The 27,944-nt window shown below is 39.9% G+C and overlaps 2 protein-coding genes across 10 annotated transcripts in view; both read left to right on the top strand.

The window, feature by feature from the left end:
- Positions 1–27,944, top strand: part of LOC145774829 (uncharacterized) — a 395,287-nt gene that overhangs the window by 288,632 nt on the left and 78,711 nt on the right. The window lies entirely within an intron of this gene.
- On the top strand, positions 232–21,503 carry LOC145774035 (uncharacterized). 4 transcript variants are annotated; one of them, XM_082585172.1, is made up of 10 exons: positions 232–285; positions 5,263–5,431; positions 6,063–6,250; positions 7,341–7,391; positions 7,789–7,880; positions 8,313–8,491; positions 13,177–13,271; positions 15,307–15,468; positions 15,937–15,982; positions 20,058–21,503. In XM_082585172.1, the coding sequence occupies exons 2-9, from the start codon at positions 5,273–5,275 to the stop codon at positions 15,962–15,964; spliced, it is 954 nt and encodes a 317-aa protein (XP_082441298.1). In that variant the 5' UTR covers positions 232–285; positions 5,263–5,272; the 3' UTR covers positions 15,965–15,982; positions 20,058–21,503. The 4 variants fall into 4 exon arrangements, with proteins under 4 accessions (XP_082441298.1, XP_082441311.1, XP_082441306.1 ...); XM_082585185.1 differs by lacking the exons at positions 232–285; positions 15,307–15,468 and having other exon boundaries at positions 5,244–5,431; XM_082585194.1 differs by lacking the exons at positions 232–285; positions 5,263–5,431 and having other exon boundaries at positions 6,084–6,249; positions 7,285–7,391.

Genomic DNA, 27,944 nt, shown 5'->3' with positions numbered 1-27,944 from the left:
TTGTTGCTTTAACCAACTGTCTTGATATCAATGAGGATTGCTTGCAGAAAAAGAACATCTCCATTGATTCATCTGCTTGATGTAGAAATCAAACGTCAAAAGCTTCTGATAGAATTAAAAAATAAGCAGAAAGCAGAAGAGAGCGACATAAAAAGTTGCAAGCTCATTAAGTTAGAAAACAATAAAAACAAAACATTTCATCAAAACTTGGACTTAAAGTTTTTTTCTGCATGTTATTCTGGTTTAGCTACAAAGGAAGACAAATGTGACACTACAAGTACAAATGTGAGTGATTAAACTTTTAGTGTGCATTGAGCTTGGGGTTGCTTGTTTTGTGTGAAGTTCCTGGGTGCAACCTAGTTCGTACCCTGAACAGTTCGGACCCTCAGTTCGTACCCTGAATAGATCGAGAGAAAAAATTAAAAAAAGCCGAAGTCGCTGATCGCAGTTTAATAGCACAAAGCCGAAGTCGCTGATCGGAGTTTCCGCAAACAAACTCGAGGGTTAGCGGAAACCGCGGAACTGCGGAAAAATATTTGCGGAAGCTGCGATCAGCGAGGGTTAGAGCAGAGCATAGATTACTCGATGATTAGAGTTAGGGTTAGCCGAAACTGCAATTAGCAAAACTGCTGAAAAATGTTTGCGGAAACTGCGATCAGCGAGGGTTAGGGTTAGAGCATAGATTGCTTTATAGTTCGGGTAAAGGTTAGCGAAAACTGCGGAAAAATGTTTGCGGAAACTGCGATCAGCGAGGGTTAGGGTTAGAGCATAGATTGCTCTATAGTTAGGGTTAGGGTAAAAGTTAGCAGAAACTGCGGAAAAATGTTTTCGGAAACTGCGATCAGCGAGGGTTAGGGTTAGAGCATAGATTAATCTATGGTTAGAGTTAGGGTAAAGGTTAGCGGAAACTGCGGTTAGCGGAATCTACGGAAAATGTTTGCGGAAACTGCGATCAGCGAGGGTTAGGGTTAGAGCATAGATTAGCCTATGCTGGTTAAGGTTAGCGGAAACTGCGATCAGCGACTTCGGCTTTGTGCTATCTTTCTCTCGATCTTTTCAGGGGGAAAATTTTAAAATGTTTGCGGAAACTGCGATCAGCGACTTCCGCTTTTTTTAATTTTTTTTTTCGATCTTTTTAGGGTACGAACTGAGGTTCCGAACTGTTCAGGGTACGAACTAGGTTGCATCCGAAGTTCCTTATCAATTTTGGTCTTAAGTTAAAATCACGTGGCACTCAAATACAAGAACGCAACTCCAAGCTCTACAAACAATTATATGCTAGAGAGAAGTCAACTTGAGCAAAAAGGATAGAGCCAAAAAAAAAAAAAAGAAATCATACACATATGAAAGCAAATCGAAAATTGAACTGTCTTCTTTTTCATTATCAGTGCAAGTACTGTTGCTCTATCCTTTTTGCTCAAGTTGATTTGTTTTTATTTTTTACTGTTGTATGTTTCGTTTCTACGTTTTACAAGATAGCTTCAACTGTGTGGGTTTTATTACTTTCATCTGCCGTTTGATACTTTTCATGAATAATATCTTGAGTCGCTTCTAAAAGATTTCATAGTAGGTTACGATTAAAAAGTTGTGTGGCCCGATAACTCATGTGTAATTGACAAAGTGGCCTGCAAACACAAAAAGGTTCGTCACTCCTGATCTAAAGTGTTAAGGACTGCAAATCACAGATACACATATTTTCTCTCGTGTGTTAATACTTGCAATGCTAAAATGGTGTGGAATACTGGAATAGTAAAGTTCAAAAAGAAGTTGTAGGCGCTAATGTATCACCACAAATAGGCAGTGTGGGCAGTTGCATGCTATTTTTGACACACTGCTACTTTTTGGTAGTGGTAGCAGCGTTGCATTTTTGTTGGAGTAGTGGCGCTACTTGTGCAGAATATGCTTTGCGGGCCCCAATGACAATGATTGTAATCAGTAGCGTAGCTAGGTATTTTGAAAGGGGAAAGGGGGGTGGTTTGATGGTCGGCGGGCGAAGCCTGACGGTGTGTTAACCGAAGGCGACACCTAGCGGCGGAGGGTCTGGGGGGTCTTCCCTCAGAAAATTTTGAAAAATAACTTTGAATTTGGGGCATTCTGAGAGCATGTTCAACAAAAATTTGGGTATGAATATTACTCCAAAATGGTGCTGTCCGGTAGCATGGCAAAAGGATAAGATCATGTTTTCTTTGGCATTTTTCGGAAATAAAGCTATGTGTCTACGTTGAGTCTGGATGCAACCTATTTCGTGATTTTCGTCCCCTGAAAAATTCGCACCCTAACCCTAGTACGAAATAGGTTGAATCCTTAAACATTTCTAACCCTGACGTGATTGCATAGCACGAACAATTGTTGAGAGAATATAATTTCCAGCACATTCTAGGGCGCATCTAGAAAATGTTAATACTGTATCCCTTAGCTTCCATTTAAGCAGAAAAGCTTTGGATTTCTAGGTTGTTTCAACGTTTGATGACATTGAATCAGCATTATAACGGTGAATTCTTCGCTAAGAATGGATGGGAGTAGCTTACCTACTTCTACACTAATCAGTGCAATTTAGTTCAAGTGTTACATCACAATGTCTGGCTTTGATCTCCGAGTAATATTGATAAGGCAAGGTTGGGTACAAAATTAAATTATACGAGTAGGCTAAGTTTGGTAGGCTATTACAGTAAGAAACAAAAGGCCCAGGAAAAATTCTGTAAGTGAGAATGAATACCATGAACCTGCAATACTTGCTCACTTTAGCTCACATGACACGCAAAAATAAACCTAAGGATAAAAGCCTAGTGAAACTTTGCACAGCAGGAAACAGTAACCTTAGTGCAGAAGTTTTCTGACTCCTGCCCAGAGCATTGTGACGCAAGAACCAAGAAGCCACACGACCTTGTTCGGTGGAAGTTAATCAGTTATGTTGTGTATTGGGCAGCCAGAGGGCACTTTGACTCTTCAATGGTCTGGTCTGATGAAGGCCTTTCAGAGTTAAGAATTATCAACATAAACCAAAGTAGCAAAGATTGGCGTCTAGACAGCTACACGCTAGCGAAGTTATTGGCGACTCGCCAGCGATAATCGCCATCCAGCTTCACCGATCTGCTCATCGTTTAACCGGCGTAATGCTGGCGAAAATCGACAATAAAGTTGGTGGTGCGGAAGCGCCCCGAACGCGAAAGTTGCTCAAGTCAGTTAACGGCGCGTTGTCTGTACGTCAACGAATTTCGCTAAACTTACTGGCACGTTTTTTCCGGCTGCGCGCGCTGTCGCTTGGTTGACAAATGCCGCCCTGCTGAAGCCCTTTCTTTTTCGGCCACCATCAGCAGCTGTTGTTTTGCAAAATTACCAAAAAAAACACTAAAACTTTTGGAAGCATTTTGTGTATTAATTGTCTCTTTGTGGTTAAAGCGAGACGCAATTCAAGAATGTAAAACAACGAAAACAATGAAGATTTTTAATAGACTGTCTTACCACAGCTCCATTTTTGTACTAAATTGCTAAAAGATGTTTCACTAATTAATGAATGGCGTTTTTACTGTAGTATGTAGTACACAATTAGTTTCTAATCGGGAGTAAATTTTACTTACCCTTACCCTAGGGTAATTCTTGCAAGCAAAAATTTGAATCAAACCCATTATAGTTTCGAAAACCAAGAAAGTTTTTTTTTTGGGGGTTTATTGCTTAAAAATTACTGTTTTGCGAAAACTGTCAAAATTCACTTAACAGCTGTTGGGCTTTTACAAATAAGCATATATGGTAGGTATTCCAATACGTCAAAATCACAGCACTGGAATACACAGCAACATCAAGAACACTACTATTGCTTCCACTGTACTCTATGGTGTAATAAAGATTAATACGTAGCCAGCAGAGAAATTCAAATTAATAAGTTTTTTGTGCTATCTGGCTTTGATGGTTGCCAGCACGGCAACCACAATTATAGGGAAGGGCAGCCTGAACGACGACCACAACGCATTTTCGTTTGCACATTTGTTGTGGCGGTCATGCTGGCAACCTTCAATGCCAGATAGCACAAAATTCAAACCCTCATAACATAGCCTACCATTGCATGAAAAAAACGTAAACCCACGTAGGTTACATGCACTATATCAACAATCATAAGTGATTATTGCGTTTTGCGTTCCGACATCCATTAGGTAAATATGAAAGAAACAAACTGGGAACATGTCGTTTGGACACCAAAGAGCTTGGGTTCGGGGTAATGTTAGGGATTAGGACTGGCAGCAAAACGCCACTACGAAAACACGTTTGAATAACAACAGTAAACATATTAAAAGTAAACATTGAAAGGTCAACAAACAATCAAAAAATAGATAGCGTTCATGTATTGTCGGAATTTTTATCTGCGCCGGAGGTTTTGTTTGCCCGGTTCTTTTTTTTTTCGTTTCTGTCACCAGCTGCCTTCAAGTATATACCGCTTCACTGCAGATTCCATGTCTTTGTCTGTCGCCTTTGCTTGGCTTCGAATCACATCATTTCGTTTTTGAAAGTCAAAAACGGCCCACCCTAGTGGATATACCTGCGTATGTCAAGTTCATGTCGCACAAACAAGTAAATTGATAAACAATGTTGGAATAAAGAGACTGGAAAATGAGAGATTTCTGTGAAAAATATCGACTAATTTTAAAGGTTTTGTATAGAGGAACAACATCGATTTAAATTTACGTTTAAAGAGTCTCGACAGGTTTTTAGCATATACAAGTGATTCTTTACCTAGTACAGGTATGCGTGGAGTTACAGATATTGAATTAAAATGTTTTAAAACCTTTTCAAAGAAATGCCTGGGATATCCATTAGCACATAACATGGACTTAATTTTGATGTCTTCATTCATGTAGTGATTTGTGTTTGAGCAAATAGAAAGTGCTCAGTTAAGTAAGCCTAAAATCAAGCCAACTTTCTATTTTTTAGGACACACTGCGTTGACATTTAATAATAATCTTCAATAATAATATTAAATTTCAACGCAGTTTGTCCTCTAAAATGGAACTTTAAAAGCAAGGTTCTCGTTGAGATTTGCAGCGTGTGTGGAAAAAATAGAACCACTTCTATTGAATTTACAGTAGTGTTCATTAGACCACTTATATCCTGAAATCGAATTACTACAACTTTGTTGTAACAATGCACTGTTTAAATATGTTGTTGATAATACTCATTGATCATTTAAAAAAGAATTGCTGTCACTTCCAAGGAAAACAAAGCTTTCCTTCAATGATTTCTCTATTAGTTGTTTGCACAAAATGTTTGCAGTGAACAACCAATGTGCAAGCCATGCAAGGCGTCTGTGATGGTGTACGATGATGCTTTGAGACAATGGAAGCCAGCTGGACGAACGCAAGGATTATCCAATATTAATATTTATCGCCACAATACTGAGAACACGTTTAGAGTTGTAGGAAGGAAGGAGCAGGATGGAGAGGTGATGTTTAAACTTATAATTTTTGGGCCGTTCAGCCATCCACTTGTTTGCTTGTATGTAATTTTAAACATGGCTGTGGAATCGCAAGGATTTTGGCGTGTACGGCGTCGTTAAGAAAAGGCTGACTCCGGCTTCATACAAAATGATGAACAATAAAATTTTTCTTTGCAATCTTTTTAAAGAATATTGTTTCCTGTTCTCTGTTTTGTGCTCTAAAACTTTACCACAACATGGAAGTGTTTGTTTTGTGAAAGTCGCCGTTTTAATATCAATGGCAACTTTAGTGAAATTAAAAAAAAACAAGATTAAAAAAAAACTGGCAACACCGAAGTCGGAGTCGGCCAGTTAAAAAATCGAGAAGTCAGAGTCGCATATTTTTCATCCGATTCCATAGCTCTGGCTTTAAAGCTGCAACTTGGATTGTCTGCAAGTGATTGTGGAAAATTTCTATTTGAACATAAAACGTGTTTAACTTGCCAGCCTTGCATAAGGATTAAGGAATTATGCCTTTGGAATGCAAATTATTACCATTCCTTGGTTTCAGCGTTCTTACAACATCGTTTAAATGCTATTCATGTGAATTGTAAACCTGCTAGAAAATTTAACCGTTTTAAACTGCGACTGTTGTTAGGTGGTGATCAACTGCGCGGTGATTTCCCAGCTTAAATACAACCGTGCCACCGCCACCTTTCATCAATGGAGGGATGGAAACCGGCCTGTGTATGGGTTAAACTTTCCCACTCAACAAGAGGCTGATACATTTGCAGCGGCGATGGAGAGCGCCTTGGAGATGCTCAGGAATGGAGGGGGTGGTGGAGGTAGCTACTGAGTTGGTTTTTATTTGAAATTAAACTCTCAGTCGAAAGTATACTTGCCTTATTTAACATCACTTCAACATTATGACCAAAGCAGCATTATGCTCTGATGTGCGTTAGCTTCCACTTGAAATATTTGGCTGCACCAGCGGTGGACATTTAAACGTTCTTATTTCTTTTATAATTAAAGTGAATTTCGTAGAGAGATTCAATGAAACCACGGAGCTCTTTGTTTAATATTTGACCTTTTACCAATCAAGATTTGTTCAATGCTTCTTGTCAAATGTGAACAGTCCTTGCAAGAAATATGAATCGAGATGTTTTATTTCAGTTTCATCTCAGCCAACTCTTCAATCTTCACTTCTCCATTTTCCTTCAATTTCTTCGTCATTTCTTTGGTTATTGTTCTGGAAGTGAGATAGTTAGTCTTCCACATTTCTAGTTTCTGCTTTCACTCTTTGCAATCCTCGTCGTCGTTCGTATAAAGCAGAAAGTTTGCGATCAGCAGAATTGAAGGATTTGAATAATAATAACAATCATGCTTTTATTTGCGCCCATTGTGATAACATACAGTGCACTGCGTTCACAAATGCGATACAACAGACAGACAGGAAGCAGCGAAGTGACATATAGTCTTCGAGTCAGCTGCTCCCCTTATTTTGGCTTGCCATAAAGTGTCTTTGCCGAGACACAGCGCGTGCTCTGGATCGGTGTCGAACCCACGTCCTTTCGAACGTCGCGCAGACGTTCTCACCACTCAGCTACGCAGCCGACATTTGAAGCCAATTTTCGTCAGGTCATCAACTTTGCAGAGGCTTTATTCCGTTAGGAGAGAAATACATGAAGCAGCCAATGATGATGTGGTTGGCTGCTTGCTCTGTTGCGCCACATCGGCACGTAGCGGAATATCAGGCTTCTAAAACACCTCCTCGAGGATTTTGAATAAATTCCATCCAAATTGGATTAAGATTTCATCCAACGCAGCATTTCGAATCATGAAGGCATTATATCATTGTTGAATTACGTTTGCTGATACAGATTGTGCCACAATGTCCCGTCCTTTGTAAGAGCTTAACATGCCACCTTTGTCCAAGCCCACCACCTCCGCCAGCTGGCCCGTCTCCTGCGGAACTGGAAGCAAAGAGGTAATGTTTCAAGTATTTCCATTGAGAACATTCGGTTCATATTAAAACCACTGTCGTCAATTGAGTTTGACCCTGAAAGTAAAACGGGATTGCTTCTGGTGCATGGACGAGTTTGTACGTCACAATTTAAGAAGCCCTAATAGTTTCAACCTGGAATCTTCTCAAAAGATTTTAACGTTTTCTATTTGATGTCAATTGGCTCGTTGGCCTGCTCCGCTTGAGAGAGCTTCCTTTGACTTTGTTCATGTAGCTGCTGGAAGTATGTAAGTGGCCAAGCTTATGTTTTGCACACCTGCAAGAATCAATGTTGATATCGGAAAAGTCCTCCGAGTGTAACTTCTGGTACTTTTATGAGCTTGGCATTGTTTCCTAAATCCGCTTCCATTGATCTGAACAGGAGGAAGGAGATGGAGCAGCAGCGGAGGGAGCAGGAACGTCTGGAGAATGAACGCAAGGCGAGAGAACGTGCCGCAGCTCCTCCAGCACCACGTAGGTCTTCATGGGCGGTGAGAAGATGTACACAATTTGATGCTTTTTAAATTGAATTTCAAACGTTTGGAAGAGATAAGCAACGCAAGATTATGAATTTTCTTAACTTTATAGTGTCGTATAAAGTATTCCCGCGTGAACGACTGTGATGCGTTCCCGGAAGATTCCAAGTTGGACACGGGAACATGCCTTCCATGTTTAACTTTGCATGTAACCAACGCAACTACGACGATACGTTGTTTGTGGTCGCTTAGTTCTCAGTGAAGTCCATCTTGACATGGAAATATATACGAACCCAGACAGCAAAATCCGTCGTTTTTACATTGATTTAACGTCAGCAGATGTTGAATCAATGTAAAAATGGCAAATTTAGCTGTCTGGAAAGCGGTGAGAACAGTGAAGCACTAACTTGTCGATTTATTTGTCTTACAGCTTCTGCGCCCACACCTCCCGGGCCTCCCCCTCCCTCTGGTGGAGGAGTGCCGCCCCCACCTCCACCACCGCCCCCAAGCGGTGGTGCCTCACCACCGGCCCCAAGTGGTGGCGGAGGGGCTTCAAACCAAGGCGGGCTCGCTGCGGCCCTGCAAGGCGCCAAATTGAAGAAGGCTGCGGTAAGCTTACGTCACAATTGCAGATAATATTGTACGCGGATATATTGTTAGCAACTTGGATAATCAGATGCGCGAATGTCAATGCACGTCACAGCGTTAGCAGAGAATGAAAGCTTGTTGTTATTTATGGTTAGTAAGAGGGTTTTCTCCCTTCACCCCTAATCGACGTTCCAAGGGTGAATTGACACCCTTTTCTGATTTATCAAAATCACCCTCGTGACCCAAGTTACGTCACATTCGGAATCGTTTGATTTCTGGTTGGTAGTTACCACATCGTCGACGTGTACAAGATGACATCGTCGACGTCATCGTACCACATCGTCGACGTGTACAAGATGACATCGTCGACGTCATCGTACCACATCGTCGACGTGATGCACCTTTGATACTAGACTTGATGGTTCCTAGATAGGGTTTGTTCGTCAATTTCATGTATACATCCAAAAGTTGCTTAAAATTTTTATTTGTATGTTTTCCGTGTTCAGCGCGTCTCTAGATGCTTGCTTTATGATACGCTGTTGTATCTTGATGTTGCAACTCTCCTTTGCGAGCACAATTGAGAACGCCAGCGTGGCCTTTGAATGAGTTTGTTACGTCACAAGCTTCGATACAGCCACTGGCCAGCCATACCTGAGTTTGTGTTGGAATTGCTGATGACGGCGCCTGGCGCGTTGGCGTGTGTTTCTGTTTTGATGCATTCACACACACTAAGCTGAGGTATTTGTATCTCAGTTTCCTGAGCCAGAACAGCCATTATCCAGCGGCCACTTAAGACTAGTTAACTGGTTCACAGTTTTCTTGAATGCCACGCTGTCCCGATTTTTGCCGTCACGATTCCACATATAAATGTTAGTAATTCCTAGTCTCCCTCATTCCAAGCATATCCATCAGTTCTTCTGTCTTGTTCTATCCAGCGAAGGCAGTGTTGCAATATGGTGGCTTCTGAACTGGGCAACCTAGCGCGATCAAGGAATGTCCTGTCCAGCGAAGGCAGTGTTGCAATATGGTGGCTTCTGAACTGGGCAACCTAGCGCGATCAAGGAATGCATCTTTGGTGAGACAATCGTCCCAACGAGTGCCTAGCATTTGACCCAGTTTCTTTCCTCTGCTGAAAATTTTCAAGACGTTTGATGTCACGGCGGTATAATGTCCAGGTTTCACAAGCATAGAGAAGAATGGATAGAACGACTGCCCGGAGGACCATAATTTTGTGCGGATAGATATAGCATGGTTGTTGAAAACACGATGGTTAAGTCCATAGGCGCCGACTTTTATTTTTGCACGGGGTGGCGAATAGCACAATGTCAATATGGCAACCTAAACACTTTCAAACTGCATGTTTTTGTTTGATTTTTACTAAGCGTGTTTCGTAGATGCAATTGAAGCGTTTAGAACGAAAAGTGACTAAGTCACATTTTCACTCGAATTGAGTTAAGTACAAAAACGTATTGCTTTCATTGTCCTTTGTCACCGGACACAAAAATATTTTGGTATAAAGGTTGCTAAGCCATCATTTTCGAATACAGGTTTTGAGCGAAAAGATAATTTTTTCTTCTAACAGTAGCTAAGTCCGTTCTGACCAATAGCGTCGAGTCATTTAACCACGTGACATGATTTTTATTTTGCATTTTGATTGGGTTCCATTTTAGAGGGTATAAAGTTATTAGCTGGTTACAGATTATTTAGACTGGGACACTGCCTCTGGTTTAGATAGGGTAGGTGAAGGATTAGGATCATTGGTAGTGTTAAATACGGTAGTGTTTTTATCAGCTTTTAATTGTAGATATTTTGCAAATAGTTTTCAAATACCGGTAGTATTTATAGGCCTACTGCTTTCGAATCAAATTCAGCAGTCCACAGGTCCAATTTGCAGGAAGTTTAGCAGTGCAAACTTCAATATTCATGGGACATGATTAGGCTATTCGATGGAGTGTTGGTGCCAGCAGATAACGAAATGAAGTACACTTAACCTAAGATTAAGTAGCCTATTGGATTGGACTATTATTTTTATAACTTATTCTGTAAAGGTCCTAGCCTATGAAGGGAAGAAGGTTTTGAGAGTGTACCCAATTATTATTATGTAGTCCAGACCAGTAGGCCTAACCCAATTATTATTCTACTGTACATTGCCAATGAAGGTGGGGAAGTCTCTGTACTTTGTCTGTTTTTTACCCCATTAATTACCAGTAACAGTTATTATGTGCTACCAGCCTAATTTTTTCAAGATATTTCTAACCCAAAATAATTCTTTGCAGATTATTCTAATGTCATATTACTACGAGGTTTGAACAAATATGTTTAAATAGCTTACTTTACAGTAGTATCTGGAGTAAGAGATGGCAAACTCTGTTTGGCCTATAGAACACTTAAAAGTGCTTAAGTCCATCATTTGTGTCTAAAAGTGCCTAAGTCCAGCAATTTTGAAGAAAAGTGCATAAGTCCAAAAAAGAATATTATCAATATTTTTTGACAAGTTCAACTAAAAAATCAATTAATAGTGCAATCAGAACTAGGCTGGGGTTGTAGACACTGACATATGGTAAAAACAAAAAAATCTTTTAAATCTTGATTTTACAATGCAATTGAAAACTGTACATGTCAATATCTCCTTAGTAGTATTTTGTGACTTAGTCACTTTTCGTTCTAAACGCTTCAATTGTCTTTTCACACCTGATTTGTAGCTCGATAATTTACAAAGCAACTTTAAAACAAAGCACAGGAGGTATGTCGTGAATTTGATTGTTACGTTGCTGCTCTGACTTACTGACACTGCTCTGACACAAAGTATTTTTGCGAACAGCAGCTCTGTCAATCCAACTGTTAATCAACTGGTCAAGTTGTAACCGTGAAGCTTCAGCTTGATAAACATTTAAAATTAGGACGTGGTTCAATCGCTGTTGCGTCATGGTAGATCGCAAGTAGGTTAAAAATTAAAAAAAAAGATTTTTGAGGGAGGCAATGGAAAGATCGTATTTTATTGATTAATAAATCCCATTGTAAACCTAACAAATGTAACAATGACTTATGAAAAGTAACAAATAAAACGATCGCAACAACAACAACAAGGAAAAACTCGTAGCCACATATATGTTGCGTAATCTCACGTAGCTTGCTTGTTACGCGAGTATCGTGCTTGTGACAAAAACAATCACTTTCTTCGCAATACTGTATTGGTTACCCTCTTGCTTTACGTTGACTTGAAGCGAAAACCAATGATCAAAAAAAGATTTAAACGTCCGTTCAAATTACATTTATTTGCAGTAAGTAATGTAACCAAAACGGGGTGGCTGCCACCCCGCCACAACGGTTATGGGGTGGCGTGGCCACCCCGTAACCCCGTAAGTCGGCGCCAGTGGTTAAGTCTTCCATAGGCGCAATGTGCTGCTTTTACACGATGTTCAATATTCTTTGACAGTGTTACAAACAAGCAAAAAAATGTGGCCATGTGGCCGGTGTCCTTTTAAAAGGCAACAATAAATATAAAGCAAAATAAACAAATAAAAGAAGCAAAACCTTACACAAGTTAGAGTGTAGTAGGAAGCACAATATTATAAAGTGTCAAACTATGAAGAAACATAATTCATATCTACTACCAATAGGCAGTAAAACATGCATGTTCCTCCTCACTTCACTTCATCCGGCTCTTCTCATTTTTCAACAATTTTCAAACTTTCACAAAATTCAGAAAAAGTACGTTGTTCGCAAATATTTATCAACACCTTCCAAAACAGACCCTAAACAACTACTAGCAAGTCCAAAATGATTCAATCAAAATAAGATGATGCAATACTGATGCATTCAAAACGATGTCCTTTTAAAAGGACACCGGCCGTAAATGGGTTAAGACTAGTTAACTAGTTCACAGTTTTCTTGAATGCCACGCTGTCCCGATTTTTGCCGTCACGATTCCATATATAAATGTTAGTAATTACTAGTCTCCCTCATTCCAAGCATATCCATCAGTTCTTCTGTCTTGTTCTCCTTTTTGGTTTTTACCCCACACTTTGCTCCAATATTTCAAAACCTTCGAATCGATGCGTTCACCGGCTTTGCTCTTTTTGCTCGCTAATGTGTGGAGAAGTTTTGCAGATTCTTCCTGGGTTGAACCAAATATTGATTTGAGTTAAAGAAACAGCTTTTTTCCAGTTATCACTATTTTGTTTATGTCTTTCTGTATTCTGTATATACAGCACCGTAGATGAACTGCATGGCCAGCTCGTCTAAATCTCAGTTGCTTTACATCGAACCAACGTCAGAAGGAATAGAATCAATCTAAAAAAGGATGAATTTTCTGGTTGATATTTTAATACCTTACTAGACAAAAATACGATGCTTCCACCAAATTGCCCTTTCCGTTCTTCTCAGAATAGTCAGTTGACATGTTCAACTGCCGTACAATATTGCAGGCCACACACAATTCCGATAGATGTTCCTTTTTATTTTTAACGAAATGTTTTTTCATATACTGTATAGCATTTCCTCACATTCCCTGAACTGTTTCCCTCAAATAACATAATTATTCACGGTGACGTAGGGTGTCTGATGACGTAATCACCGATCGATTGTGCTTTGCTTGGAGCGAAAATAAACTATGTTTGGAACATTTCCGCTTTCGGATGTGTGGAGTGCGATCAATTATTGTTGCGTCACCATCCTGGCCTGTTGGTCATTTTTCACTGTTTCAGGTTCCGGAGAAGACGGAGAGCGCTCCATCTAGCGGAGGAGGAGGAGGAGGAGGTGGAGGGATGGATATGATGGCGGAACTACAGAAGAAGATGATGTGAGTTCATCATCATCATAATCCATCGTCGGTTTGTTCCCCACTAGTGGGGGTGGCCGATTAATATGCCATATTCAAAGCTTTTTTTAATAGTTTTATGCAAATAAGGTAAAACTTAAAACACAAGAGCACAAGATCAAAAGTAAAACCACAAGATCTTGTGCTAAAACACAAGTCGTGGCACCACCGCGGCTGACACAGTGACAAATTAGTCTAAAACCAAAAAATCCCAAAAATTCAAAATTAGTTGTGTTCAAGTTTGGCGCTCACAATAAATAAATTCCAACATACGCCACAAAACTAACCAACTTTGGAAATTTATAGAGCAGCAAGGGGAACTTCAATTGGGCAACATTAGGTGCCAAAGGGGCAATATTACGTCATTATGAGTGAGAATGGACGGATTTGGAAGTCCTTGGCACTTGAAGATTCAAGAATCCAATCCCAACTCAATGTTGTGTCATAATAGTAGGTTTTAGAAATGAAAGGCCACCGTGATTGAGGACTGGGGTATAAGGGAAGAAACATTACATCATAATTTGGGTTTCTGAAAAATTAATGAAAGGTTTGCGCAAACTCTCCAAATAGGCTATCATAATTGATAATAAGATGTAAAATGTAAACCAAGTCATTTGTGTAGTCGTACAAAAACTATTCGACAAGTAATGTGCAACCTAAGGGCGGTAGGCACTTTAACATACTGATATCCCATTGAACCACAAACCATCAACCAATCAGAAGCTACGCTGTTCATGACGTCATCAATACTGCGTTTCTCGGAACAAAGGAAAAATGCAACTTCCCACCACTGCTATTGCTCTTGTTTGTTGTGTAATTACCAAAAAAAGTTTAAAGTAATAATTAACTCTCTGGCTGAATGCTGAAATGGTCACAATTGGACAGACAACCTAACATCTGATGGTTCGGGTTCGTTCAATTGGTAATCAGTATGTTTAAGTTCCTACCCCTAAGGGCGCTTGTCGTTTGGTTGAGAAAATTTAGCATCGTGTTTACGTTGCTAAACGTTTAAAAACCCTGTGTAACTTGGTTGTTTTTAGTAAGCTAGTTCTATCAGTTTGTGATTTAATTTCCACCTTTCGTTGTAATAAACTCATCAAGCTTAAATAATGTCAGAGTAAGTAGGCTGCGCATTGTGCAACGAACTCCCACAGCCACAGTTATCACCACTTGCTGCTGACAAGTCAAAGAAAACATCTATGTCTTTTGATGTTGCCTATTTGCGTCACATGTTTGTGTTTTTTTTTATAGTGATACTTGCTCTTGCTATTTCTGTTACGTTTAGATGATGTCACGTTATTATGCCGATTTAAGATATAATTTAATTCATGACGTTGCATGGATGAAAAACTTTTACAAGTTTTATAGGCCTACTCTGCTGAGAGTAAAAAAGAAACACAAATGATAAATATTGGAGAAATTGAGTCTCCTTACACAACTTAAGAATCGAACAACGCAAAACTGCTGAAACAAAACGTTTTGTTTAAGTGAAAAAATCACTGTAAGCAACCAATGTTAAAACGTGCGCGCAAGAAGTCATGGGAGTGTGACGTATCAAAAATTTGAACAGGTTGTTATTTTTCTACATCAATGTGACGTTAGTTACTACTTTAAAAAAAATTATACCTTTGCTTCTACAGAAAATCCGCAGCACACGCCTTTTTTTACGTGTTTAGTATCGGCCAAATTTTGCCGATACCGATACTCAAAAAATGGCCGATATTTACCGATACCGATATATCGGTACATCTCTAGTTACAACGATACTGCTGTCTGGCCTAGTGGGGTTTGCATTGAACAATTCTGTGACCACTTGGTCAGGATTGAAAGATTAGTTTAGTTTCCATGACAATCTCATGTATGAAAACGACTAGGAATGACATGCCTGACTAATAAGGCGATGTTTCAATTGCGATGGTTCAACCATCGCAATTATGAACTTCCATCAGGCTACAGTTGCTTGTAGTGCACACATGATGTTGGTGTGTTCATCACTATCCCATTCATTTCATTGTAGGAGGTCCAAGACGGCCTTCCTACCCCCATTATATAAGGCCAGGGCTGCCCGTTCGTGGGATGAGAAACTGGGAATTCAACTTTTCAAACCATTTTGTTCCACCAAGCCGAACTTTCGGTGTGTGGTAGACGTCAATCTGATGAAGGTTAACGTATTATTAAGGTATAGTATTCACTGACACTTGTTGTTGCAGCAAGAAGCAAACTAGTGGTAGATCATCTGACATGGAACAGTTTAAGCAAGTAGACCCAGAAGCTTGTGTTGGTGTGTTGAGTGATGTTTTCAGAGGTCGGAAGAGCTTGCTCTCCATGCGTGGCAGTCTCCATTGTCATCCCTCCCGCTGCATCTATACAACCGTTTCATGAGCAAATGATCGATACCAGAGTTTGCATCCGGGATCCTTGTGCATGTGCGATGAAAGAAATAAAACTAAGCTCATCTTTGAATGTAATCTCTATCGGTTCATATCATGCCATCATACCCCACGATTCCGATTTTTGCTCGGACTGTGCTGAGAGGGGAGCAATGAGCAGTCGATCTTTGGTCTCGTCTGCTGTGTGACGTAGCCAGTGACGTAGTTGAATTCTGAAGAACCTGCAGATTGCAAACCAATGAAAATTTGATTTACAGGAAATCTTGTCGGAGATGCAGAAGATGAAGGAAGAAATATTGCGAGGTACGATTGAGTGGTTTCATTGCAATTGTTGACGTCAATATCAACGCGATTATGACCTCAAACATTTGGCTCAAACAAAAAAGCCGCATTAAAGAACGACTCACTGACTTCAACACCATTCGTCATAGCACATGACTAGGGAACTGTGTTCCGACAGCTAGTGCAATCCTCTATTACCACAGCGAAGTTGCAGCATCAGGCTAAAACAGGTCGTTAAAATCTACATTGGGAAGTAAATAAACATTGTTAGCACAAGCTTTTGATAAAAAGAGTTCACGCTGGAGTGGAACTTAGCATTGAGCACACCCTTACATTAGAGCGCATCCTTACACTAGACTCTAGTACTCTAGTGACTAAAGTACACCTTTACACTAGAGCGCATCTTTACACTAGAGCGCACCCTTACACTAGAGCAGTGTTTCTCAAACTTTATTAGTCCATCGCCCCCTTTTCGTTATTGAAATAAAATTTCACCACCGTTCCGAACGGCTAAACTTTGCCAGTTTGGCCGTCACCCACATGGTCCGTCGCCCACTTGGGTCGTCACCCACATTAGGGTGGCCAAAAAAATTGAAATTTTTTGTTTTTGTTTGCACACCCTCTCATTTGAGGAGGATTCATGAAAAAATGACATTGTGAAAATTTGAAGTGAATCCGACAAGAGGAAGTGCTCTCCCACCGACCTCAAAGTTTGCTTTCTTTGGCATAATTCGTCAAAATTCTTTGAATCACATTTTGCAGATTTTGATTACAGCTACTGCTAGTGTTTGACTGTTATTTTTTGAGATGTTGTTACTTCTTGCGGTTTCCTAATGACATAAAAAAATTTTGTTGCCTTGGGGAAGCAGTAGCAAATGAGAAAAAGTAAGTTGAAAAACGCAAAATCAGACTGTTATTGAAAATTAACAGTCTGACTAAAATCTTCGAAATCAAATTTTCTTTGTTTTTCAACATGTGAAGATGTTAAAACCTATTGTGTCATCTGGGGAAAAGAATAAAGAAAGCGTAAAAATCTAATTTTTAGAACAATTTATTTAAACGTTCGCCCAAAGTTAGAAAAACCTGGAAATTTCTGCAAAATGTGACAAATCAGGCCGTATCTTTAGGTGGCCATGTGTGACGTAATTCTTTTTTGATTTATCTACATTGCAGTTGCAGCATTTTTGTGTTAACCATTGTTTTACTCTGAATTTATGATACAATAAGTGTTTCTACATGCAGAAAAACATAAATAATGCACAAAATAGATCACATTAACAAGCGTTTGGTATGAAATTAAATGCACTAAACTTTAGCGAAAACCGCATGAAAGTACGTTCACCAGTCACGATCGCAACGCTTCAGGTGACAACACATTGCCCAGAAATTGCAAAAGAAATGTTTGTAAAGAGTCAAGCCATTGATTTTGTTTAATGGAGCTGTTGGCATGTTGGCTTTTACTTGCACTTGTTGGAAGCAGCTTTCTTTGGTGCTCGACCACCTGATAGAGGAGCTGGCGCTGTTGTTCATTTTCCGTAAGGACTTCATTGAAGTCAGTAGCTAATTTGACTGCCCAGTGCCCGCTCTGCACAATCATTGACGACTTTGAGATGATGGCATGCAAGAAATAGCAGCCTTCGATTAAATGCCTGCTGCACGACAGTGATAGCTCCAGTGTGGATTCTCGTATTGCTTGATGTCGTGTCAAAACAAAGTGCAGCTAAATGCTCTGCTACAACTCGTGTATGAATTCCACTACTTTTTGGCCCATTAGTGATCCCGTTCCAACAGGCAGCTTCGGAATGCCAAGCAGTATCTCAACATGCATACCAGAAACTACAATGGCCAAGGAGTCGCACTTTGTGCCATTGGCATTAGTCAAATGTTTACCATGAAAATGAGCAACAAGTGGAACTGTTGGTTTAAATTTTTTCCGCACTGCAGCTGCCAGGCTTTCACGTGAGGTGTTTCGAACATTCATGACAGAGGAATGTGACATTGTCAATTCATTTATATCAATTCCAGCTGCAGCAAGAGCAGGAGTGACGATCATCATTGCTTGACGACTTGATGTTATAGTTCTGTTCAGTGCTGCATTAAACAGTGGATTATCGATAATGCAGCGTTTTGGTAATGGCTGCTCCTACTGGGTTTTGTTTTGGTGTTATTTGGATTTACGGTGCAAACAGTGGGTCACTGGAAGAATCTTCATTATCTGCTGATCATTTTCAGATGAGAAAGCAGCAGCACTTGATGGTACTGGATCAATGCGATTTCTGTTGCGGGTCTGTTCATCATCTTTGCGATTTCTATACTTTGCAGCAGCTTGCCGATGCGTTGGGTCCTCTGTTGTCATCAGTATCGGTCATGCACCACATTGGTCTATCAAAAACTGGCAGTCCTCTGGCATTGTTGTGCGTCATTCTCAGTTAGCATGTGCAATATCAAATAATGCACTAAAGCTCTGGGTGAAATCAGCTTCTGAGGTCAGCTGGGAAGCTGAATTTCGCCTCCCTTTGTGCTTTGATTCTCCTATATGCTCTTGATGAATGCGTTTTAGTTTAGTAACAACGTGAGTCTTTGCAGTGGTAGCGATATTAGCTTTCACTCACAAGAACTGTACTGCAAGCAAGTGGCAGTGTAACCTTATTGATCTTCATCTCGTAGTAGAGGTGGTGAAGAACCACACCCCATACAGGCAGCTGACATGGCCCCTCAGGAGAGTCAACACTAGAGAGTGGGTGTCCATTTGTTGACTCTCTTGAGGGCCATGTCAGCTGCCTGTATGGGTTGTGGTTCTTCACCGTCTCTACTACAAGATGAAGGTCAATAAGATTACACTGCCACTTGCGCTCAGTACAGTTGCAGATGAAGTAATATTAACTACCGGTATTACCATCTATGCCACTTTTTGGTTTGCAGCACCTTCCTCAATATCTGCCCCTATAAATGACCTAGCAATGTTACAGCTCACAGAGAATCATAAGAGGTTGACAATGCAATTTCTCAAGTAGCAGAAAAAAGTTGAGGTTGCGCTTGTGGTACATCAGTGAGGATCTTGCTGCACTGCCTTTATTCAGTGATAATAACACAGATGATGAAAAGAAGGCAATCGTTAATGCTCTTAAGAAAGACCCATTTCCCGAAGATGTTCGTCGTGTTGCCCCAAACAAAATTGTCAAGTTTCAACGTCTCTCTTTGGCACAGTTTGTAACACAGCGTTCACTTAAACTTTTCGAGTCACTGCTTCTGTCGACACATGGCGTGATCGTGATGATTATAAAGAAGCATGCAAAGTTTGGCGTCATCTCAAAGCCGTCAATGATTGTGCAGAGTGCAAACAAAAATAAAAAATTTCAATTTTTTTTGGCCACCCTAACCCACATGGTCTCGCCCAAGTGAGTTTTCGCCCAGATGTCGTGTACCGGGCAGCTCACACTAAAGGAGATCCAACGTCCTGCACGCCGGTGTAACGGTCCAGGAGTTACTGCGGTCCAAAAGTTACCGTGCTGCTGCAGTGTGTCAGTCTAGAAGTGACGTCAGACCGCAAATGACCAAAGCTGCCCGGCGCTTCCGAAAGCAGTACAAAAACAAAAGTTTTACAACTAAGTTTAATCGAGTAGTTGCTCTCAAACTAATGCAAACCTTTTCAATTAAGATTAATCAATTCTTAATTTGTCAATGTAACTTTTTGAGCAGTAAGAATTTCAATAATTTTCATAAAAAAATAAATAATTATCTTTGGCAACCCTGGTAACTCTTAGACTTTGGTCATTCCTAGACACAAAGAATTGGTCACTCCTGTTACACCGAGAATTGTGATGGTTTAGTGGTGGCAGCAATAAAACGTGTTGAAGAAAAGGGCTATTCCTCAAGCGAATTCTGCTGCAATATTCGTCCTTGCACAGGCAAAGCCATCTCACATGTTGCTGCCCCGTGTACTCTTACACCATAGCCTGTGATTGTAGCAATGCTTGTTTCAAAAAGTTTTAATTCCGTCAAGTTTGTTGTTGATTCAGATAATTTCTCGTCACATGAAACTACCCAACGTCAGTTTAACCGAAACTTTCATCTCATCCGCGCATTTTCTTTCCAGCTATCCAAGACATGAAGTGAAGAATAAACGATGACGATCGGGCTCCACAACGAAAAGTAACGTCACGATGACGTCACTTTCACGTCATTCCACCTAAAAATATCAACGTAACGGTTTGATTGATCTTGGCATGCTCAAGTAGTGAGCAGTGACGCTGCTAGCTTAGATCGTCTCTCGTGCCTTGCCATTGTCTGTACTTTGTTGTCATTCCGTTATATTTATGTTTGGTTACGATGTCACAGTCCTAACGCCATTGCATTGTTTGTATTGTTACACCACAATTTTCTCGAACGAAATAACGATGTGGACACCACTAGATAGGTACCTGTTGAATTCCATTAGCATTTAACCGAAGATTTATTTGTTGGGTGATCATCGTCAGTGTCTGGACCGATCATCGTCAGTGTTTGGACCGATCATCGTCAGTGTTTGGATTGATCATTGTCGCATCATCTGACACCCCCAACGACCCCGAGCTGTAACATCACAATATATTCCCATCGGGCTGCATCGCATATTCGTTTAATCAACGCCTTGATGGCGTATGCACTTCTAATGTTGATTCTACGTAATCAGACGCTGCTTTTATCTGTGAGTTGTTTTATATTTTCAAGATTGTTTTCTTTTTAACCCTGATGCTGCTGCCACTCTGTATGACCAAACAGAATTTTTACGTCAGTGCGACGCATAATGTGCTCCCTCATTGTGGCGCCCTGTTGTAGCGCCCTGTTGTAGCGCCATCTTCATTGCGGGATATTGTCACGGCCGCCAGCCAACCTTCTCGCTGTGATTATGATGCATTTGCTTGCACTGCACTGAAGTTTTCGTAACCGATAAAAACTTATTTAATCTGTTATTGGGAGGACTGTTCTCATCATCGGCGTGGCAAGGTACGTTCAGTTTCGTCATTACAACGTTATCTGGTAAAGGTAGTTGTCACACCTGATCATTGGAATATCGTTGGAAACCAATGAATTCATCTGTCCTACCTTTCTTGCACAACTTTTTATTATATAAAGCTTTGGTAGAGAGTTTGCTTTGTTGAACCATAGAGCAATAAAACATAGTAACTTTAGCGGGCTTAGCATACTTTATTTCACACAAAATATAACATAATTAAAATAAAATAAACTCAAACGTTTTCGACACGTACGTGTGTCCTCATCAGAAATTAAATCTGCAATACATAAAATGAAAAATCGTAAGATAAATTTGACTATGCACTGAACTGTAACGACACTCTGGACTGAAAGCACAAACTGAACAAATTTGTCCAATACCTGTAGTCTACACCTCACGTGATCTGTTTCCCACCGCATAATTTACTCGCAATCATTCTCGTATCATTTGTTCAGTTTGTGCTTCCAGTCCAGAGTGTCGTTACAGTGCATAGTCAAATTTATCTTACGATTTTTCATTTTATGTATTGCAGATTTAATTCCTGATGAGGACACACGTACGTGTCGAAAACGTTTGAGTTTATTCAGGTCGTTAGTATCTACATTGTGAAGTAAATAAACATAGTTAGCACAAAATTTTGATAAAAAGAGTTCATGCTGGAGTGGAACTGAGCAGTGAGCACACCCTTACACTAGAGCGCATCCTTGCACTAGAGCGCACCCTTACACTAGAGCGCACCCTTACACTAGAGCAGCTCACACCAAAAAAGACCCAACGTTCTGTACGCCGGGAATTGTTATGGTTTAGTGGCGGTAGCAATGAAATGTGTTGAAGAAAGGGGAAAATCCTCAAGCAGATTCTGCAGTGATTATCATCGCACAGGCAAAGCCATCTCACATGTTGCTGCCACGTGTACTTTTATACCATAGCTTGTGATGCTAGCAATGCTTGTTTCAAAAGGTTTTGATTTCGCCAAGTTTGTTGAATTCACATAATTTCTCGTACGAAAAACTATCCCTACGCCATTTCATCCGCGCATTATGTTTCCAGCTATCCAAAACATGAAGTGATGATTACACGATGACGATTGGAATCCACAACGAAACGTAACGTCATGATGACGTCACAATCACGTCATTCCACCTAAAAATGTCAACGTAACGGTTTGATTGATCTTGGCATGCTCATTAGGGTGGATCGTTTTTCAACTTTTTTTCTTAATTGCTTATTAATAGTGCGGAAAAGTAGTGCACTGACATTGTAAGCACTACACAAAAAAAAATTTTCAAAAATTTTAATATCTTGGGTTGCCCCAAAGAAGTTGAAATATTAGAAAAAGTGAAAAACTTCCAAAAATTTTATTTTTTGTTTTAGTTTTTAATCGCTTGTTAATAGTGCGGAAAAGTTGTGCACTGACATTGTAAGCACAACACAAAAAAAAATTTTAATATCTTGGGTTGCCCCAAAGAAGTTGAAATATTAGAAAAAGTGAAAAATTTCCAAAAATTTTATTTTTTTGTTTTAGTTTTTAAACGCTTCAGAAAATTTCCGAAAATCAATATTTTCTTCGCATTGCTGATCTCATGGTTGTCTGTATCCTGTTTCATAACATGAACATTCACCAACGTTTGCTGCCTTCCCCTTAGTGCGGGCCTTAGTAGACGATCATGGGGTGTCTCACAGAAGATCTGTTGTTGAAGAGCATGTGTGTATTATCGCCGAACCTGGATCTCAGTATTTTGGCCACGTAAGTCCATCCGCGGGAACAGCCAGAATCATTGCCGAGTCCATATCAGCAGTTCATGATAGAGGAACAGACACCAGCTTAATAACAGCCGTGGGGTGTGATGATACTGTGGTAAATACGGGTCATGCAGGCGGTGTTATCCGATTCTTGGAATTAGAGTTTCCAAAACCGCTGCAATGGTTGGTATGCCAACTCCACGCAAACGAATTACCCCTGCGGCATCTTTTTGAGTTTTTGGATGATAGTACAACTGGTCCTCGTGGGTATTCAGGACAGATTGGAAAGGCTTTACTTACATGTGATAAAATGTCTATCCGACGATTTGAATCAATATTAAGTAATTTTCCTCATGTGGGTGTGACCGATTTAAGCACGGACCAAAATTACCTCCGAGACATTTGTCATTGCGTTTGTACAGGAGAAATTCTCAGTTCACTCGCCACAAGAAGTCAAGGTAAGCTTAATCCCTCACGCTGGTTAACTGCGAGGAATTGCATTCTGCGGTTGTAGGGACCTATATAGGGACCACAGAACCCTCACTAACCAATGCGATTCATCTGTCATGCTTTTCTTACACAATTTTATCATATCCGGCACATTTATATCTTTAGTGAAATCGAAGCTCGAAATCTTTTCGTTTTGACGAATCGAAGCAATCAGACTTGGCTGATGACGTCATACGACTCCAGTGTTGCTGCTTTTGTTTATATTTTATAACTTTCCAGTGCATTTGCATTGTTTGTAAATCTACGATTTTGTTTTAGTTGCTGGTGACGTAATATAACATGTAATCAACGTACTCTTGCCTTTCATCGATGATCAATATCAACCAGTTGTGCGACTTGATTGTGATGAAATGAACTTTTGTACCCGGCAGCGAGAGGGCGAGTATGTTGTCCTTCCTTGCTTCAAAGTCAATTTCTCAGCATACATACATAATCACAGCAAACGTAAACATCAGATGAATGAAAAGATTCAACCAACGAAATGTCGCCACCACAATCATCGTCCGCGTACTTGTGATCTGTAGGTCACTACAGCAGATGGAGTGGTTGGACAAGTAAACACTTTGTCATAAGACAAGTTTCTCTATGAACTAGCTGACTGCTTCATTGTGACCCTCCCAGCACTCAGACAGAAAGTTGATTCTTGTTTTCAGCTTTGTTTGAAAAAATAGGTATAGCAGGGGTGGGAATCGAACCCACCTCATCGAAATGACTACCTCCTTCACCGTCTAGGCCTAGTTGACCACGGCAAAACCTTCACTTAATTTTCTATCAGAAACGTTTCGAGAAGAACGCTCAATATCACGTGTATGAGTTACATGACTGCGATAAATTGTTTTAAATCTTGGCTTCTGATTGGTTAATAAACCTCATTTGCTGCAGCGACCTGTAGATTGCAAATACTCCTACCGTCCAGTTGTGGGCATCCATCCATGTAGTATTGACCAGGAGAGCTTTCATGGAGTGACGCTTGAACTATTTAACGTTTCCTTCTTCTTCTCTCGTGTTGTCGCTATATGTCAGGGCATCCGTTGGTTAGCCACTGCCTGGTGTCGTCATCGATAGAAACTAGGCCTTCCATACCATGAGGTGGTCTGTATAGCCGGCAATCCTTGATAATGTGGGCTGCCGTGACGTTTCCTCTTGCGTAAAGACGAGTAGCCTGTTTATCAGCAGAGGCATCGGAGCAGACAATCAAAGCAAACTGATAGTTTTGTTGCAGTTTCGCATACTCGTAGATGCTTCGGACAGCTGATACTGGTTCCCGAGGTCAATGTTCTCATCCGGGACCTTGCTACGAGTAAAGTTCCAGTAACCAATAAATGATCATGAAGAAAAACTTGCAGGGTTTTTCTATCTGTTGCTGTCTTTTTGTTATTAAAAGGATAATTTAGGTTTCTGTCTAGAGGTATGATTAGGCCAGTGGCGTAGCCAAGGGGGGTGGGTTACAACCCCCCCCCTTTGGCACGCGTGTGACGTCACGATATTGAGAATGATGCTTTCAGTCTCTTTATGCTTGAGAATGATGCTTTCAGTCTAAAAAAAAATTGCCTAATTTTAAGCAAAACTGCATTAAAAGAGCGAGTTTTGCCAATACCAAACATTCAAACATCTCAGCCAGGAATTAGCAACAAGAAAACATAGAGACTTAGCTTTATTTCCGAAAAATGCCGAAGAAAACATGCATGATCTGAGTTTTGCCAATACCAAACATTCAAACATCGCAGCCAGAAATTAGCAACAAGAAAACATAGAGACTTAGCTTTATTTCCGAAAATTGCCGAAGAAAACATGATCTTATCCTTTATACAAAAAACTATCTCAACGCGTAAAACTCAAGTATAAAATTGTCCTCTGTATGTGTAGCCCACTTGTTTATAGTTCATTTGTACAACCAACTACGTCATCAAAATTTTTGACCAATCAGAATCCTTTAAATCAATATCCCTTTTTTTGATTTTGAGGTAGTGACAAACCCCAAAAAATTTTGTTGTTACAAATCGCTTTTTTTTCATAAAGATCTATGAATACAAAAGCTATATAATTTCGTTGCAGTGCACCTTTGAATATAATCAAATATTGATTAGGTTTGCCACTATTGCTGTCTGCGGAAGGTGAACTTTGTGCGTGTCTGTCAAACACACGAACCAATATTAAAGACTTGTGCAAGAAACACCAGGCTCAATTTCTCATTGAATTTTTTATGAGAATAAACGTAATTTTTTACAGTTTTTATGTTTATTGTACATAAATAAATCTGAACATGAGTATTTTAATTTTATTTTATTAATTAAACGATGTTTTTTGCATAAGGCAATTAAATTATGGAACAGGGGTTCCTCGAGCTTTTGGAATGTTTCATTGGGTTCCGCTCCACCAATAAGGTTGAAAACCACTGATCTAAATAAATTCTAAAGTCAAGTGATTCTAAAGTCACCAGTAATAAATTCTACTGCTATTCGCAACAATGTTTCTCCAACTGTTTTATCTGCGCTGCTTGAGTAATTTATTGTTGCCTGCTCTGGTAATCCAAAAAAAGTGAATATACACTGTTCTCAGTCGTATCGTTATAGGATTACATCAAGTAAGAAAATTGCAGAATGCATCCGGGAAACATGGAAGTCACCGACAGTTGGATCAATACATTGAGACGGGAAGCTAATGGATACACTGAACAACAAGGACAAAACAATTGAGAGGATCCCAATTTTAATTAGTGGTAATAGAAATTCCAAACTTCTTGGCGTGCCGGCAATGTACACACACTATGGTGCAGGCCAAACAGGGCCTTCTATTGCAGGAGTTACCTGTTCACTCCTTAAAACATAGAATATGAGTGAAACTTCATTTGTAGGATTGATTTTTGATGCAACTGCATCGAACACCAGGCACAAAAGTGGAGCTTGTGCATAATGTTCAGTTAAATAAAGGTTTAGGCTACTGTGATTTGCTAGCAGACACCATTTTGGTGAAATCATATTAACTCATGCATATGAAAAACTTAAAATTGAAGCACCCAGAGGACCAAATTACACTTTTTTTAATCGCTTTAGAACAAACTGGAAAAGTATTACAAATCAGGATTTTGCGAAATTGAATGTTTTCAGCTTGAAAGATGTTTTATAATGCAGAGTTTTTAAACGACTGTGAAGCACAACTAATTGAAACAGCTACCTCTGTGATGGCTGCGAATACGAGATTGCGGTGCAGGGATGACTACAGAGATGTTGCATCTTTCATTGATATACGCTGGCTCAAACTTAGTGGAACTTGATAATTACACGATGCTAAAGCTTGGTGTGGTCAACCGAAAGGAAGGACTTGGAGCCAACTTTTTGTCAGATCGTCAAGTGTGCGGAGGCCTGTTATTCCTTTCGGAGGGGAAAAGATTGGACACCCAAAGATGATGTGGTTGGCTGTTTGCTCCGTCGCACTGTGCTGACACGCAGCAGAGTCCCTTATGCCCCAGCGTGTCAAGCAGGCATTGAAGCGGCCAACTCCCGTTCTTAATCGGTTCAGCGTCACCTATTCCCGTCTCTGAAGCTCCAAACCAAGTGGGAGTGAGGAGGCAGGAGAGATATCAAATAAAACGAAGCGGGATTTTATTTATGGTCCAGTGCTTAATTCCTCAGATCAGGCATCTGACATGATGACACGTGAATAGCGGTTAAAGAAGCCTCTTATATCTACAGTAAAACATAAATATATTTTGCAATCTGCTATTGTTGACAGTTCCAGTCCAATCTACCACCTCTAGCCTTCATATTAAACTGGGTCTTATGAATAAGTTTGTAAAAGCTCTCAACAAACAGAGTTCTTGCTGTTGGACCTCAAATCAAAAAACTTAAACACTGAGTTTCTATTCACCATGATGGATGTGGAAAGAAGTGCATGGCTTTGTTTTGCAGAAGTCGTATCAAAGTATCTTGGCCATACTAAGAATCTTGACTATCAGAACACTGTGAAAAACATGTTCATTTATTTTAAAAATCTTGGATGTCGCATGAGCTTGTAAGTTCATTTTTGCATGCACACTTGGACAGTAAAGAACACGGTAAACGTTTCATCAGAACATTAAAATTGAGGAAACACGAAACCAAGGGCTATAGGATGGAGCCATGATGGCAGACCACTGTTGGTGCCTGAAACGTAACTGTAGCCTACCAATAACGACATCTCAAGGAAAGTCACAAGAAAATTTATACCTGAATTCAACAGCAACAGCTATGTAAAGTGGTTTGAATGAAAATTTTATTAAAAAAATAGTTTGGAATATGTAGCGCTACTGAATAGGCCTAGTTACTGCGTTTGAGTAAGATATAAAATTGATTTTACAAAAATTGTGACGTAATGGATAAATTCTAAATGCGAGAATGAGCGCAATCAAATTAAGTAGATTGATCTAATTGTTTGAAAAAAATAACAAAAAGTTGTAAAATGTCGACTAGTGTCATTGGTTAACGTTTTTGTAATGGATTTGAACCAAGTTTTAAACCAGGTACATCAAGATAAGGAACTATTGAACAACATAACTCAAAAGCAACTCAAATTTCTCGTTCACATTATCAGAAAAGAAGATTTCGAAAATCTCTGTCTAAGCGGCCGCCTTCTCGGGAAACGTGTTCGTGGCAGACAAAGAACAACATTTATATCTAATTTCAATACATCAATCAGCCAACCAAGAACACTTTGGGACACTGCGCGACAAAGGGAACACTGGAAAAATTTACGAAC

This window comes from Aplidium turbinatum, chromosome 1 (genome assembly GCF_918807975.1).
Source record: "Aplidium turbinatum chromosome 1, kaAplTurb1.1, whole genome shotgun sequence".
Lineage (NCBI taxonomy): Eukaryota > Metazoa > Chordata > Ascidiacea > Aplousobranchia > Polyclinidae > Aplidium > Aplidium turbinatum.
The sequence above is the reverse complement of the archived record's forward strand: the minus strand, read 5'-3'. Positions and strand labels throughout refer to the sequence as shown.